The sequence below is a fragment of the Cotesia glomerata genome, linkage group LG7 (assembly GCF_020080835.1).
Source record: "Cotesia glomerata isolate CgM1 linkage group LG7, MPM_Cglom_v2.3, whole genome shotgun sequence".
In the NCBI taxonomy this organism is placed as follows: domain Eukaryota; kingdom Metazoa; phylum Arthropoda; class Insecta; order Hymenoptera; family Braconidae; genus Cotesia; species Cotesia glomerata.
Genome location: NC_058164.1, coordinates 26,732,764 through 26,747,949, shown reverse-complemented (window position 1 = coordinate 26,747,949; position 15,186 = coordinate 26,732,764). Strand labels below are relative to the sequence as shown.

Here is a 15,186-nt window from a genome sequence, read left to right as displayed (position 1 = left end):
TTTTATTATTGTATTTATAGCAGTAAGAAATTCCCCAGAGAAAAAACTTGGGGGAAAAAAATACTAGCAAGAAACAGCTGCCATCTAACGGAGATTTTTACAACTAATATCTTCAGGAGATAACAATATAAAGTTAGCCGACATTTTTTTGATTTTTTTATTTTAATTTATTAAATTATGACTGAAAAATATTTTTAAAAAATTGCACTTATAGTTTTTGAACTTTTTTACAATTAAAAATTTTTTTTTTTTAATAAATTTTAATAAAAAAAATTATAAAAATTTTTACACCTCGGCTAACTTTATTTTCAATGAAAATTTTTTTTTATTAAAAAAATCATTACAGAAAAATAAAAAAAAATTTCATTTGTAAAAAACTTGAAAAACTTATAGTAAGTGAAATTAAAAAAAAATATTTTTTAGTTCTAATTTAATAAATTAAAAATAGTCAAAAAATTAAAAATGTCGGCTAACTTTAGGAGTTCTACTTCAGTCAGTGTCGATACTGTAAATACCGCTGCTGTGTTTTGTAAAAATGGTGGATATCGACTCACTTCAGAGTCATCTGGTTGAATTGTGTGTACGTGATTATTTCAGATTTTTACTTTGCTGTGGTTATATACTTGAGTGTTTTGTGACATTTTATCCGACAATTTTGTTGTGATAATTTAATTTTAAATAATAAAGCATAAAGATAATAGTAGGATAAAGTAATAAGTGTTACCTACTACAATTGTGATAAATAAAATATAAAGTTTTATAAAGTTTATCAAAAATTAATAAAATATATTTGCAAATGATTTCTTCGCAATCTCATAATCAGGTGATGCAAGATCTTTTAAATTGTATCTATTTTTATTTTATAATATGTTTTTTTTCCCACCTTATTACTATTAAGACGCAATATTTAATTATTTTGTCAGCATGTTTATTTATAATAATTTATATAACGTTTTTATTATTTAAACATTCATTAATCATTGACTATATTTTATGATGTGATAGTTTAAATTGAAATATAACCTTTTTATTTTATTTATTTAATAATTAATTATATTTTTCAGGTGTTGTATCACTTGACTCAATTACTGTCAACATGCAGACCAAAAACGTCAAGTTACTCTCGTATAAATAAAAAAGAAATAAATCCAAATAGCAATTGTGATAAACTTTGTCAAGAGAGTTTCAATGAGGTAAATAATAACAATAATTAATTAAAACTGACTTAGCCAATAATTAATTGTTATATCAAATTAGGCAACAAAAAATCTCAATGAATTACTTTGGGAGAATATGGATCTCAATAAACTACTTCGACTCCAACCTTCACAAAGATTACAGAAGAGAGAAATTAAAAAAATAGTAGATAAATTAAATAACACCTTGTATATAATTGACAAACAATTGTCAATTGACGACAAAAATCACTGGAAAGTTTCGTATACATCAGGTTCTAATTTCGCTGATAATAAACGAGGTATTATTTCTTATTCATTGCCATCAGAAATAAATACTAATTTTAATTGTTATTATAAAAAAGACGCGACATTGCTGTATCATGTACCAGCAATACCCGGACAATATATTTCAACTCGTGGGTTCAAAACAAGTCGCAATATTACTGCTGAGAGAGAAAGAAATCCATCACTTGCCGGGCGACTGAAGACATGGTTTGGGCTTTCGAAATTAGGTGTACGTTTTTTTTTTTTTCTTCTTCTAAGGGGTTAGGTGGGTTTCAGAGGTTCAAAAAAAGGGTATTTTTACTATTTTTTTTTTAGTATATACAATCATATATTTTATTTAAACAATTCAGCATATCAAAGATACATATTTAAACAGTATTGTGTTGAAATTTTTATTTAAAAATTCCGAAAACTCAGCCGTCGATACCTCATCTCCCTTGACGTCTAAAAAAAAATGCTCTTGCCGTGGACAGCATAACTCATTATTGGTTCATCTAAAATCAAAGATCCAAACATACTTCGTTAGTACATGGATAAATCTTGTTATTGGACGAAAGAGAATAAAAAAAATTAAAATTTGAATTTTTGACAAACTGAACAAAAAACACATTTTTTGGTCTAATTTTCGCCATGTATTTGCTCGAAAAAATTAGTTGTAATAAAAAAAAAATTCTTCGTTGAATAATGAGATTTATCCATGTACTAATGAAATATGTTTAGTTCTTTGATTTTAGATGAACCAATAATGAGTTATGATGTCCACGGCAAGAGCATTTTTTTTTTTTGAGACGTCAAGGGAGATCAGATACTCAACGGCTGAGTTTTCAGAATTTTTAAATAAAAATTTCACAAAATACTGTTTAAATATGTATCTTTGATATGCTGAATTGTCTAAGTAAAATATATGATTGTATATATTAAAAAAAAAATAGTAAAAATACCCTTTTTTTGAATTTCTGAAACCCACCTAACCCCTTAATTTATAATAAGTAATTTTTATTTATAATAAGTAATTTTTCAGGAAGAAAAGCTAAAATTAGCAGTCAACCGAATGGACATGGAACAATTAAAAAATCTTCTTACCAATTCAGAATTATCAAATGCAGATAAACAAAGTATAAAAATAGCATTTGCTGAGGGATATCTCGCGGGGAATGAAAGAAAACCACCAGTACGATCATTCAAGTGGATTAAAATTCTCCAGCAGATATTGTCGCCAATAATGTTTATCATAGTATGCACTATTTTATTAGGTGTGTATAAAAAACGTTAGTATCCAGTACTTAAACATTCTTATTTATATTAATAATAATATAGATATCACATGATAAGTTTGTTGGTTCACATTGATTATTAAATAGGGTAAATGCTTTTTTTTAAGCTAAATATTTTTTTAAAGCCATAATTACTGCGCAATGAATTGCGTAATTTTTTATTATGATGATTAAACGCCATACTTTTTTTCAATAAATTACAAAAAAAAAAAAAAAACCCTTGTAAAATATTAATTAATTGACTTTTTTTATACATCGGTCAACTAATTGGTGACCGGTCAACAACTGGTGCATTTACCTTATAATCCTAAAAAATAAATCAATAGATAATAATGATTTTTTTTTTTTTAATTTTTATAGTCGGTAACGGAGGTATGTTCAGAATTCCACTGGGTTCTTACACAGCAATCGATCCAGAAGAAATAAATGTTACATTCGACGATGTAAAGGGTGTAACTGAAGCCAAGCAAGAATTAAAAGACGTCGTTGAATTTTTAAAGAACCCAGAAAAGTTTTCAGCTTTGGGTGGACGTTTACCCAAAGGAGTTTTATTGGTTGGTCCACCGGGCACCGGTAAAACATTATTAGCACGAGCTGTAGCTGGAGAAGCACACGTGCCATTTTTCCATGCCGCTGGTCCAGAGTTTGACGAGGTGTTGGTTGGTCAAGGAGCTAAACGCGTGCGAGATTTATTCAGAGCGGCGAAAGAACGCGCTCCATGTGTTATATTTATCGATGAAATCGATTCAGTTGGTGGAAAGCGGACAACATCGTTGATCCACCCTTACGCTAATCAAACAATCAATCAGTTGTTGTCTGAGATGGATGGCTTCCAACAAAACGAAGGTGTGATTGTATTAGGAGCTACTAACCGACGTGATGATTTAGATAAAGCGCTCAGACGTCCAGGACGATTCGATGTTGAGATTTACGTTCATAAACCAGACTTGAAGGACAGGAAGGAAATAATTGAACTGTATTTATCTAAAATACTGGCTAAATCATTGGATGTAGACGCATTGGCAAGAGCAACTACTGGATTTACTGGAGCTGACATCGAAAGTATGGTCAACCAAGCGGCGCTGAAGGCTGCTATCGATGGAGCTGATTATGTTACGATGGATCACTTGGAGAAGGCGAGAGAAAAAGTTATCATGGGTCCTGAATTAAAGGGACGCATGCCGGACTTTGAAGAGAATCGCATCACAGCTTACCACGAAGCTGGTCATGCGTTAGTAAGTTTTTACTCTAAAGAAGCAATGCCTTTGGCTAAAGTAACAATTATTCCTCGAGCTGGAAGTCTTGGACATACTAGTTCGTTGCCCAAAAAAGATATTTACCACCAAACTAAACAGCACCTCTTAGCTGCTATGGACACTTCGCTTGGTGGCCGTGCTGCTGAAGAATTGATTTTTGGAACGGAAAAAATTACCGTCGGAGCTGCGAGTGATCTTCAAAAAGCTACGCAGATTGCTGAAGCTATGGTTAAAAATTATGGAATGTCAGAAAAAGCTGGATTCAGAGTTGAGACACAAGATAAACAAAATAAAAATGGCACCGAGTTGAGTCCCAACACTGCTGAAATTATTGACAGTGAAGTTAAACGTTTATTACAGGTTTGTTATTTTATCTATATGATATTTGAATCGTTTATTCGGGAAACCCCATAAGTCATAATTTTTTTCCAAATCGGGTTTATTGGATTTTTCGGTTCTTTGAATTTCCCCTCACTTATACCAGCACCAGCAAAAAATATTAAGTGTTCAAGACCTAACCAATCGGTCGATATAAATCTCGTTTAGTTGAGAAACCCCATAAGTCACTGACTTAAGAAGTTTTTTTAATAAAAATTCAATTTCAAAATTCCAAAAATAAATTTCTTTTTTTTTTTTTTCAAAAAAATTTCTGAGAAGAAAAATTTAGTTCACTGACTTTAATTTTAAAAATGATTGATTATTAGATAATTAGAAAGTAAATTTACTGTTAAATATTTGAATTTTAATGAGTTTTACAATATTCGCTTGATGAATTAAAATAAAAAATATGTTGTTTTATTGCTGACTCTGATTTAACTGATTTAAATTTTGAAATTAATGATAACCAAAGAAAAATACATTATATTTACTGTTAAATACTTTGATTTAAATAATTAATCGCAATTTTTATTTTGTAAAGTCAGATTGTGATAAATTTAAATGTTGTTTTATTGTTGACTCTCAGTTCACTAATTTCAATTTAAAAATAGATGATTTACTATAATTTTTGTTAATTGTACTTCCCAATACATATTTTGTACTTTATTTTATAAATATAATAAATAATTGACGGAAAAAAATTAATAAATTAATGATTTTATTACTATTTTGTTGGTTTTAGTGAGAAACCCCATAAGTCAATCAACTTCAAATCATTATTATGAATAGTAGTAATTAAAAATTAAATTTTTTCATGCTCGAATATTTTTCCGGGATACTAACATTATTATTATTATTATTGATCATTGGTTCATGATGTTAATGCAAACTTAACCGAGAAAAATATTTTTTGTTTCTCCTGAAAAATTTAGTATTTTTGACTTATGGAGTTTCTCAAATAAACGATTCATTTATGTTGATGTTTTTAGTAATATTTAATTATATATTTTTTTTTTTTTTTTTTCAGGAATCTTACGATAGAGCCAAATCAATTTTAAAAACTCACGCTAAAGAACACAAACTTCTTGCCGAAGCATTATTAAAATACGAAACACTCGACGTCGAGGAAGTAAAAGATCTTTTAAATGAAAAAAAAGTTGATTCTATTGGTGAAAAAAGAGCACCAATAATAGACGTACCGACAAATGTTATGTGAGATTGTTTATTGTTATTAATAAAGACTGAAGTGTTTATTGAAATTTCATTTTACCGACATGTTATATTTAATTTTCAATATCATGTGTGGACAAATTAAAAATTAAGTATAATATTTTCAGTTGTGACTTTATATAATAATAATAATAATTTTGTTTTAATTAAATTTATATAGGTGATTACTGTAACAATTAAAAAAACTTTGTAAAATACATCTAAATATCTTTAACTCTTATGGATTATTGATAAATAAATAAATAAAAAAAAAAAAATTATAGGCCATACAATGAATAACATTTTATTTTTTCATCATACATTATCAATTATAAATAATACAAAATTATATTTATATGTATATATACATATATTTATATACATACATTTAAATACAAATATGTATTTAAATGTATACATACATATATATATGCTGTACATTTTCTACTTACAATTAATTAATAAATCAATTATCGATATTTAATAATAAATTAAGCACTAACAATTTTTAATCAATAATATTACACAAAAAAATTTTTTTTTTTAATAATAATGATTGCAAACTACACAAATATTTATTGAAGCCTGTGTTTATTTTATTCTGATATAAATTACTACTTTTAACATGATAATCTGAGTGAGTTTAATGCTTTATAATTCTAATAAATAATAATGCAAATAGTAAAAGTACAATTAATATGAATACAACTCAATTGATTATAATAATTAATATTAAATTAAAAATTACATATATACATAAAACACACATACATTCACGCAAATATCACAGTTTACTAAAAATTAAATTAATTATTATTTTTATTATCATCAACAATAAAAAATAATTAATTGCACTAATTATTAAATCATAAACATTTTTTTTTATAATGTTACTTACTGTAAAAGAATTAAGTATTTTTTTTTTGTATTATTAAAAGTAAAAAAATGAAGAAAAAAAAACTTAGATTATTAATTATATAAAAGCATTTTTGTTCTTTTGCAAAATAATCTTAGACTAATTTAAAAACCAAGTTAATACAATTTTAAATAAAAGTAATCGATCGGGATTCGATTAAAATTTTATAAATATACGGTTATAGTATTAAATTAAAAACAGGTTATCTATTTTGTAATCATGCATTTCTACTATAGTTAATAATATAAGTCACAATAATTAATATAGTTAACTGTTAATCAAATCGCTATAAATTTTTTTTGCAAAATGTAATTTCAATATAATCTTTATAAAATGCTGACTACTATTTTTTATTTAAATTATTTGAGATTTCTGATGTTAATTTTTAAGTATTATTTTTATAGCGCTTTGATCTTCAGTAACAATAATATATTTTTTTTTCTATCTACCAACATATTTAATTTTTATTCTTCAATTTCTATATTATTTATTATGTGTATTCTGTTGTTTGTTTATAAGACGAATCCCGATAATATATATTTTTATACCTTTAATTATAGATATTACCTAATGTAGAAACAATTTTTGTGCGTATAATCTTAATTTTATAAGTTTATCAATTCAACAATTCATTTTTTAAGTAAAAAAAAATTTTTTTATTTATAATACTTTATTGGTTAAAAAAAACCAAAGTTTTAAATATTTATTTATCTAAATATTGGTCCGATAAAAAAGAAGAAATGACAAATTTTAAATTTAATTAAATTTTTTTCTAAATAATTAATCAGAAATTTTTGTCAACTAAAAATGTTAAAATACAAAAGTTTTATAAAAAAAAAGTAATAAAATACTATAAAATAATTTGTACAAAATGAATAGCATAATTAAACATTTACACCGTTGATTTGTCTTTATTTTATAGTAATTAATCTTTAAAAAAAAATTTTACGTTAAAAAATCACGAAAAAAAAAATCTCATGATTGCAAATACTTTTATTATTATTTCTATATACTTAGTGTATATTTTATTTATTCATATCTATTATCATTATTAGTATTATTATTTATCACGTTGACTTTGTCAATTCAATTTAACTTGGATTTTAATTTAAAAAAAAAAAAAAAAAAAAAAAAAAAAAAAAAAATGTTTCTGCCATTGAAACAATAATCAACAACATTATTTTGTTGGCAGTGTTTTTTATTTTCCTAAAATCAACTGCAGAAAAAAAAAAAAACCCCCAGCTCAAACAAAATAACGTTAAATATTTAAATAAAAATAATGAAATCAACGATTAGTATCAGATACTTCATTAAATAAAGGAGCCAGTGAATCGACATCCTGTAGCCCGTCAAAATTAGTCAATGGATCAAGTGCATCATCAGGATCTCCGTCAGTAAGAAAATTTGTTTCCAACAAGTCACTAACATTTCTACAAACACTGTCAGTAGGATCATTATTACCGTGTTCTGTTGAGTGCAAATTCAATGAATTTAACGTCGGGCTTGATAGCATTGGTTCGTTTGTTTCGTGATAAATATCTTGCGAGCCAATGTGAGATGAAGATATAGGAGTCGGTGGGTATGACCGTGGTCCATTGCTGTCTTCAGTAAACGATTGATGATAAGCCGTTGGAGTTATTGAATTAGGCAGTGGAGTATTTGGATATGATCTAGATTGCAGCTGGTGATGCCGATGGTGCTGTTGTTGGATAATTATTTTTTCAAATGAATCAACAGATGGATTCAATGTCGACGGGTCCAACATTGTGTCTTGTAAATTTATACTATCACTCGGTAATGAATCCAGAACAATTAAACCACTGTCATCGTCTTCTTCATCATTATTTTGTTGATTTAAAATATTATTCAAGCCTTTGTCGTTATTATCATCATCAAGTAGATCAAATATTTTATTAATATTCTCGGATGATATTGTTTTATCTTCAATTAAAAATTGTTGATCATCATTTATAAAATTAGCGTCAACTTGATCTAATAAATAACTATCTGATTGTCCAGTTATCGACCCAAAGTCATCAAATTCACTGGGTACAGGTGTATGTACAAGAGAACTACTTGTTGATTGATTGAAACTATTGGTATTTGAATAAAATTGATTTGATATTGGTGACATTAATGTTGGATTAAACATACGATGCAGTGGTACTGATTGAGAGCGACAATAATTTTCATTATTACTGTAATTATACTGTTTAACACTATTTAATAATTCACTAATCTCCTGATCAGCTGGTTTGGTTATTACAGTTGTTTTATTAGCCGGTGGTTTGCTATTTAAATTTTTTATCTCCAATAAATTTTCTTGACTTGGATAATTAATCAATAATTGTTTTTGTGGATTAACGTCTGACAATAACGGAGTACACGATAAAGTTGTTTTATTATTATCATCTGGTCCCAATGTTATTGATCCAATATTAGTAGTGTCAACTTGTACTTGGGCTGGTTTATTGGATCCAAATATTTTATCAGCTGTTCTTGATTCACCAGCCACCAAGGTAGATGGTAAAAATTTAGTTGATTCATTGGTACTCGTTGGAACACGAAAAGTAGTATCAATAGCGTCACTATTATTTTTAGAAAGATAAGTTGCGTTACATGAATTAGATCGTGAAAATTGTTTTAAATTATTACGTGATGATCTATATACATTTGCTATATTGCTTCTTGATCTTGGTACTGGTGTATTACGTGGTGATACAAAAGGACTAGCATTTGCTGAATTTGGTTTGGAAGCACGTCCATTTATTGGTGACTGTGGACCTGGTGATATTGGCGTGAAATTAAATATACGACGACGTGAATTCGGGCTTTGAGGTATTGAATTCATTGTTGGTAAATTATTGTTATTAATAGCTTCCGAGTTATGTTCAATAACATTTGTCTCAAAGCTAACACGTCTACGAGAATTATTATTATTACTATTATTATTATTATTATTATTATTATTATTATTGTTATTTGAATTATTCGAATTATTTAATAATGTCGGTAATATAATATCATTTTTTTGTACTTGACGTTTTCCTAATTGATTATTATTATTATTACTATTAATATTAATATTGTTATTATAATTGGTATTATTATTAATTTTATCATTACTATTCTTCTTTTTAGTAATATCCGTTGGTTTTATTGTACCATATTTGAGATTCTGTTGCAATATTAAACGTAATTGTGATACTTTATCAGATCTTGATGTTTGATCAATTTCAGTAGTAGTAGTAGTTGTAGTTGTTGCTGTTGTTGTTGTTGTTGTTGTTGTTATTGTTGTTGTTGTTGTTGTTGTTGTTGTTGTTGTAGTATTATTATTATTACCAATAGAAGTAGTAGTAATAGTATTGTTACAACTATTTAATAATGACAATGAAGTAGCGTCAGCGTCAGAACTAGATGAGCTTGATTGTTGAAAATATTGCAACAATTCTTCTTCAGGTTCTTGCGAATTATTACCGCCATTTAAATAATCATCCAATGCATCACTATCAATAGTAGTTAATTTATCATTTTTATTATTAATTAAAAAATCATCTGTTGTATTACTATTACTATCTTGTAAAGCACAAATTTGATCTTTAAGTAAAATACTTGTAGTATCATCAACAATAACAGGAGTTGTTACAGTATTTATATTTGAATTATAAACACTGGAACGGCCATTAGATTTTATAATACGATTATTATCTATCAATAAATTATTATTATCACGGTATTTAACTATTTTAATAACATTATTATCATCAATAATATCAAGTTTTTTTATTTTTAAATTACCCGGTGGGACAACTGTTATTTTATTAGAACGTTGATTTGTATTTATTAATTTAGATGATAAAGATAATTTTGTGTCATTATTATCATTATTTTTAATTATTATCAAGCTATCTTTATCACTGTCAAGCTTGGCTTGTTTTTCAGGGCTTGTTTCATTATTAGTACGCGTTTGATCTAAACTAACACGTTTACGTGAATTTTTAATTGTTGTTATAGTTGAAGAATCATTAGGAGTACTTGTGCAAGATCTAACATTTAACCCATTATTTAAGGGCTCAACAGACGTACGTCCAGCAGTATTATCACAGTTTAATTGTGGTGATACCGTACTAGCCTGACTAGCAGACCTCGATAACTTTCTAGACCGACTTGTGGTTACTAACGAAGATGATGATGATGATGATTTAACTGATACAATTCCTGTTGAATTTGTGGTTTGTGGTGATTGAGATAAACTAGTTCTACTTTTTTTATAAGATTTACCTATTGAATTTTTCACAGTATCACTTCCATTACTTTCCTTGGACTGACTGACGATGGCTTCTGAATTTCGACTTTTTTGATCCCGTTGTTGAAGTTTTTTCTGTAATTGTAATTGAGCTTCACGAAGTTTTACTGGTTTACCTCCTACCGGTGTCGATGACTTCAAAGGTGTCTCTATAACTAGATATTAAATTATTAAAAATATAAATACATTAGAGTGGCGCAAAAAAACCGAATATTCTTTTTTTTTTGATTCAAAAAAAAATTTTTAAGAGGTCGCTCCAAATTTTTTTAAATTTCAAAAATCGAATTTTTTTTTTTTTTTAATTTTTTCTCTCGTTACGACATAATTTTATAGACCAAAAAAAATAAGTTCCTGAAAGTTTCAATTCAAAATTTAAATTTTCATCGGTTGCTCATAGTTTTTTTTTTTTTTTAATTTCAAAATCAAAAAATGTTAATCCAATTAAATAGTCACTGATAAATTAAAAAAAAATTATGAGCGATCTTTTAAAATTCACATTTTGAACTGAAACTTTCAGGAAAACCTTTTAAAAATAATACAAACCTTTATTGGATGAATTTTGAACATCTCCAGAAGCACTGAGAATACAAACAGCTGCCAATGATCGAGTATCGACACATAGATTATCCACTAAATGACGAGCCAAAGCGCTTAACGATGTAAATTTATAACCTAATGTACTTTCAGCCCATTCACGAATTAACGTTGAAGCTGCTCCAAGCATTTCTTCACTCATTATTTCTTCGCAATCATCTTCATCCTAAATTAATTAATAATAATTTTAATAACTATATTGATATTACTATTAAGAATAATAATAATAATTACCGCAACACCAATTATAGAAGGAAGTGTTGGAGTGTCAAGCTTTATTCTTTTTCTCATTCCAGCATAACAATAACGTGAATTACCACGAGTACCAAGCCTCCGTGGTCGTACTCGTGGATAAACTTGCTTCATGACTTTACCAAAATCAGCAGTTGACAGTGGTTTCATGGAATTTTTCATGCAAAAAACGCTATTTAAAAACAAAAAACATTTAATAATTATTTATTTTTTAATAATAATTTTTACGATTGGATTACAATGAATTTCGATCTAAATGTTACAAGTTTTTTGTAGATAAAGATGATAAATAACTGTAATTACTAAATATTCAAATTAATATTATTTCTTTTCTTTTCTTTTATGAACTAAAGTCATTAGATGAATCGTTTATTTGAGAAACCCCATAAGTCAAAAATAATAAATTTTTCAGGAGAAGCAAAAAACATTTTTCTCTTATTGAAATCAAAGTATTTAACAGTAAATATAATGTATTTTTCTTTGGTTATCATTAATTTCAAAATTTAAATCAGTTAAATCAGAGTCAACAATAAAACAACATATTTTTAATTTTAATTCATCAAGCGAATATTGTAAAACTCATTAAAATTCAAGTATTCAACAGTAAATTTACTTTCTAATTATCTAATAATCAATCATTTTTAAAATTAAAGTCAGTGAAATCTCATCAAATAATAAAACAATAATTTAATTTAATTTTTTTAAACCCATACTAAGAAAATTATGAAAATTTAAGTATTTTGCATTGAACTGAATTTTTTTCTTTTCAGTTTTTTTTGAAGAAAAAAAAAAAAAAATTTCTTTTTAGAATTTTGAAATTGAATTTTTATTCGAAAAACTCCTTAAGTCACTGACTTATGGGGTTTCTCAACTAAACGAGATTTATATCGACCGATTGGTTAGGTCTCGAGCACGGATTTAATATTTTTTGGTGCTGGTATAAGTAAGGGGTAATTCAAAGAACCGAAAAATCCAATAAACTCGATTTCGAAAAAAATATGACTTATGGGGTTTCTCGATTCAGATCGTAACTTAGATAGACTTTGCTTTGAGACAACGTTATTATTTTTTTTATTATTATCATTTCCATTACTGTTAAACTATTATTATTATTACTATGTATTCATTAGTATGTAAGCCCCTTAGGAAGCTAAGGCTTCAGGGTCTAAAAATTTTGATAAAAAAAAAATAAATATTAAAATTACTTACTTGTATTCATCATAAACTTCTTGTTTTGGCAAAGAGACTTCAGGATCTTCTTCCAAATGTGTTTTAATCCACATAATAGTCTGATGAATTTCATAACGATTACCAAGAGGATTTAATGGTTGTCTCAATGGATCAACCGTACCACTAGGATTTGTCAATAATGCTGGCAATTTCAGGTACAACAGTAACTTTTCATCCACCTTAAGCTGTTCAACTTGAAGATAAATTTCGTCAACTCGTAGTTTAGATTCCTCACTAAAATATTTTTAAATAATTAATCAAGATAATTATAATAATTATAATAATAATAAGTATTATTAAATTAAAGTAAAAACAAACCTGATACTATCCTCAATAAGATGACGTATTTTATCATTTTTAGCTGCCAATGACAATCCATGTGAGTTGGTATTTAATTTAGCAGCAATAATCTCCTGAAGATCGGGATGAAAACCATTGGACTGTCGTGAACTATTTGTACTGCGTTCACGGGTTATTGCAGATGAATGATCATCATTAATTAAATTATTTGATGATAATGGGGTTGTCGAAATTTGCGTTGGTGTTGAGGTAGTTGTAGTTGCCGTACTAGTTGTTGTTGTTGTTGTTGTTGTTGTTGTTGTTGTTGTTGTAGATGCTCCAGTATCGTAGCTTCCACTATCAATTTCTCCACAAATAATCTCATTAGACTCTTTTTTAATTTTCCTCGAGTCAAAGGCACCTTCTTCAACCGTCCGATGACTTTTATAATTATATTTTGCATGATTCGTGTTAGCGTTCATCGTATCCATCCAAAGCCACCACTGCCACCACCTGCTGTTTAACCTTTTTAATCTTCTCCAGCTCCAATAATTAAATATCTAAATAAACAAAATTTTTCTTTTACTTTTTTAAAATTATTATTATTAAATATTGATTTTATAGATATTATTATGATGACTTTTATTATTAAATATTACGTCAAAGTTCAGTAAGTGACATTAGCGGCTTTAAGTCATAATACTAAAGTTAGCCGACGTTTTTAGTTTTTTTATTTTCTTTTAATAATTAAATTAGAACAAAAAAATATTTTTAAAAAATTGCACTTAAAATTTTTTTTTATTTTTTTTATTAAAAAAATCCTAAAAACTTTTAAATGTCGGCTAACTTAATTTTCATTTTCAAGTCAGCTATATTCATCCATTTTATCATTTATAACTTGTTAATAACTTCGATTTTTATTCTTCAATATTAATTATTATTAATAATAAAAAAAATAAATTTCAGAAGCTCCTATTGTTAAAACTTTAATAACCGACTCGAGTTTTTTTTGTTCATTTTTTATTATTCGATTATACTTACTCAATTTAAATATTTAATTATCACCACATTGTTGTAATCGATTGTAATTAACCCGATTTTATGTATACAAAATTTGATATTAATTATTAAAAATTTTAACAGTTTATAGTATATATTCTTAACTAAAAAAAAAATAAAAAATAAAACAAAATAATTAATTAAACCACGACTTTTAGTGCTAACACACGGGGCCGCCTTTTAATCCATTGGTGCGGTGGAGCCTCTTGTTGTCTATACCAGTCCATACCATGCATCATCAACTTATACACCAGCAAAAGCCAAAACTTGTTCTTACTTTTAATCACTTGAACTTAATATTTTGCTTTTAATGTAATTACTGCTTCAATTAATAAATTCATCACAACAAACAATTGTTAAAATTTTAATGAAATAAAAAATTACATTTAAACTAGTTTTTTTTTTTCTTTCTCTTTCTCGAGTTTATTTTTCCGAATTCACTTTTTATTTTACTTTGTTTATATTACTTTGTCTTTTTTATAATCACTTTAGATTAATATTTATAGATTTAATTATTATTAGATTTTAAACAAATTTAATAATTATTTTTCCGTGTGTTTCATTGAATTAATTTTTATTTTTCCTTCTCTCGGTTATTAAATATATGTACATACACTGGACATCATCTCTTACCTCTCACACTCTCACACATCATACTTGCTTACAGCTCACAGTAATCCGTATTAATAAGTGACATATATATGTGTATATATCTGAGAATGTGTGATATTCTTTTCTTGTTTTCTATTTTCTACTGATGCTTTCTGCTATTTGCTGTTTTTAACGGTTGTATATAGTTACGAAGAAAATAATCGCTAGATGGAGCTAAATGTATCTTTGCAATATAAATTTATTAAAAAATTTATTTTTATCCTTTTAGTTAGTTAAGAAAAATAAAAAAATGGTCGTGACTGCTAATTTTAATGTCATTTTTATTAATATTTGATGTTTCTATTTTTTAATTACTAAA

At 26.7% G+C, this 15,186-nt stretch overlaps 2 protein-coding genes and 1 long non-coding RNA gene across 10 annotated transcripts; 2 read left to right on the top strand and 1 right to left on the bottom strand.

Annotated features, from left to right (window-relative positions):
* The first annotated feature begins 494 nt into the window (after positions 1 to 494).
* LOC123268407 (ATP-dependent zinc metalloprotease YME1L) lies at positions 495 to 5,642 on the top strand. Of its 5 annotated transcripts, none has more exons than XM_044733427.1 (7): positions 521 to 580; positions 1,065 to 1,193; positions 1,258 to 1,450; positions 1,541 to 1,692; positions 2,485 to 2,731; positions 3,098 to 4,353; positions 5,399 to 5,642. In XM_044733427.1, the coding sequence occupies exons 1-7, from the start codon at positions 536 to 538 to the stop codon at positions 5,585 to 5,587; spliced, it is 2,211 nt and encodes a 736-aa protein (XP_044589362.1). In that variant the 5' UTR covers positions 521 to 535; the 3' UTR covers positions 5,588 to 5,642. The 5 variants fall into 5 exon arrangements, with proteins under 5 accessions (XP_044589358.1, XP_044589362.1, XP_044589361.1 ...); XM_044733426.1 differs by having other exon boundaries at positions 1,258 to 1,477; XM_044733423.1 differs by having other exon boundaries at positions 495 to 580; positions 1,258 to 1,692.
* Positions 5,643 to 7,579: 1,937 nt separating this feature from the next.
* LOC123268401 (putative uncharacterized protein DDB_G0289263) lies at positions 7,580 to 14,984 on the bottom strand. 4 transcript variants are annotated; one of them, XM_044733412.1, is made up of 7 exons: positions 14,199 to 14,382; positions 13,499 to 13,717; positions 13,197 to 13,459; positions 12,858 to 13,112; positions 11,631 to 11,820; positions 11,346 to 11,562; positions 7,580 to 10,957 (listed from the first exon to the last, which is right to left on the bottom strand). In XM_044733412.1, the coding sequence occupies exons 2-7, from the start codon at positions 13,646 to 13,648 to the stop codon at positions 7,782 to 7,784; spliced, it is 4,251 nt and encodes a 1,416-aa protein (XP_044589347.1). In that variant the 5' UTR covers positions 13,649 to 13,717; positions 14,199 to 14,382; the 3' UTR covers positions 7,580 to 7,781. The 4 variants fall into 4 exon arrangements, with proteins under 4 accessions (XP_044589347.1, XP_044589346.1, XP_044589345.1 ...); XM_044733411.1 differs by lacking the exon at positions 14,199 to 14,382 and adding an exon at positions 14,850 to 14,984 and having other exon boundaries at positions 13,197 to 13,717; XM_044733410.1 differs by lacking the exon at positions 14,199 to 14,382 and adding an exon at positions 14,704 to 14,966 and having other exon boundaries at positions 13,197 to 13,717.
* On the top strand, positions 12,922 to 14,607 carry LOC123268422. The gene is made up of 3 exons (XR_006510228.1): positions 12,922 to 13,033; positions 13,240 to 13,427; positions 14,375 to 14,607. It is a non-coding gene; the product is annotated as an uncharacterized LOC123268422 (long non-coding RNA).
* Positions 14,985 to 15,186: the final 202 nt, after the last annotated feature.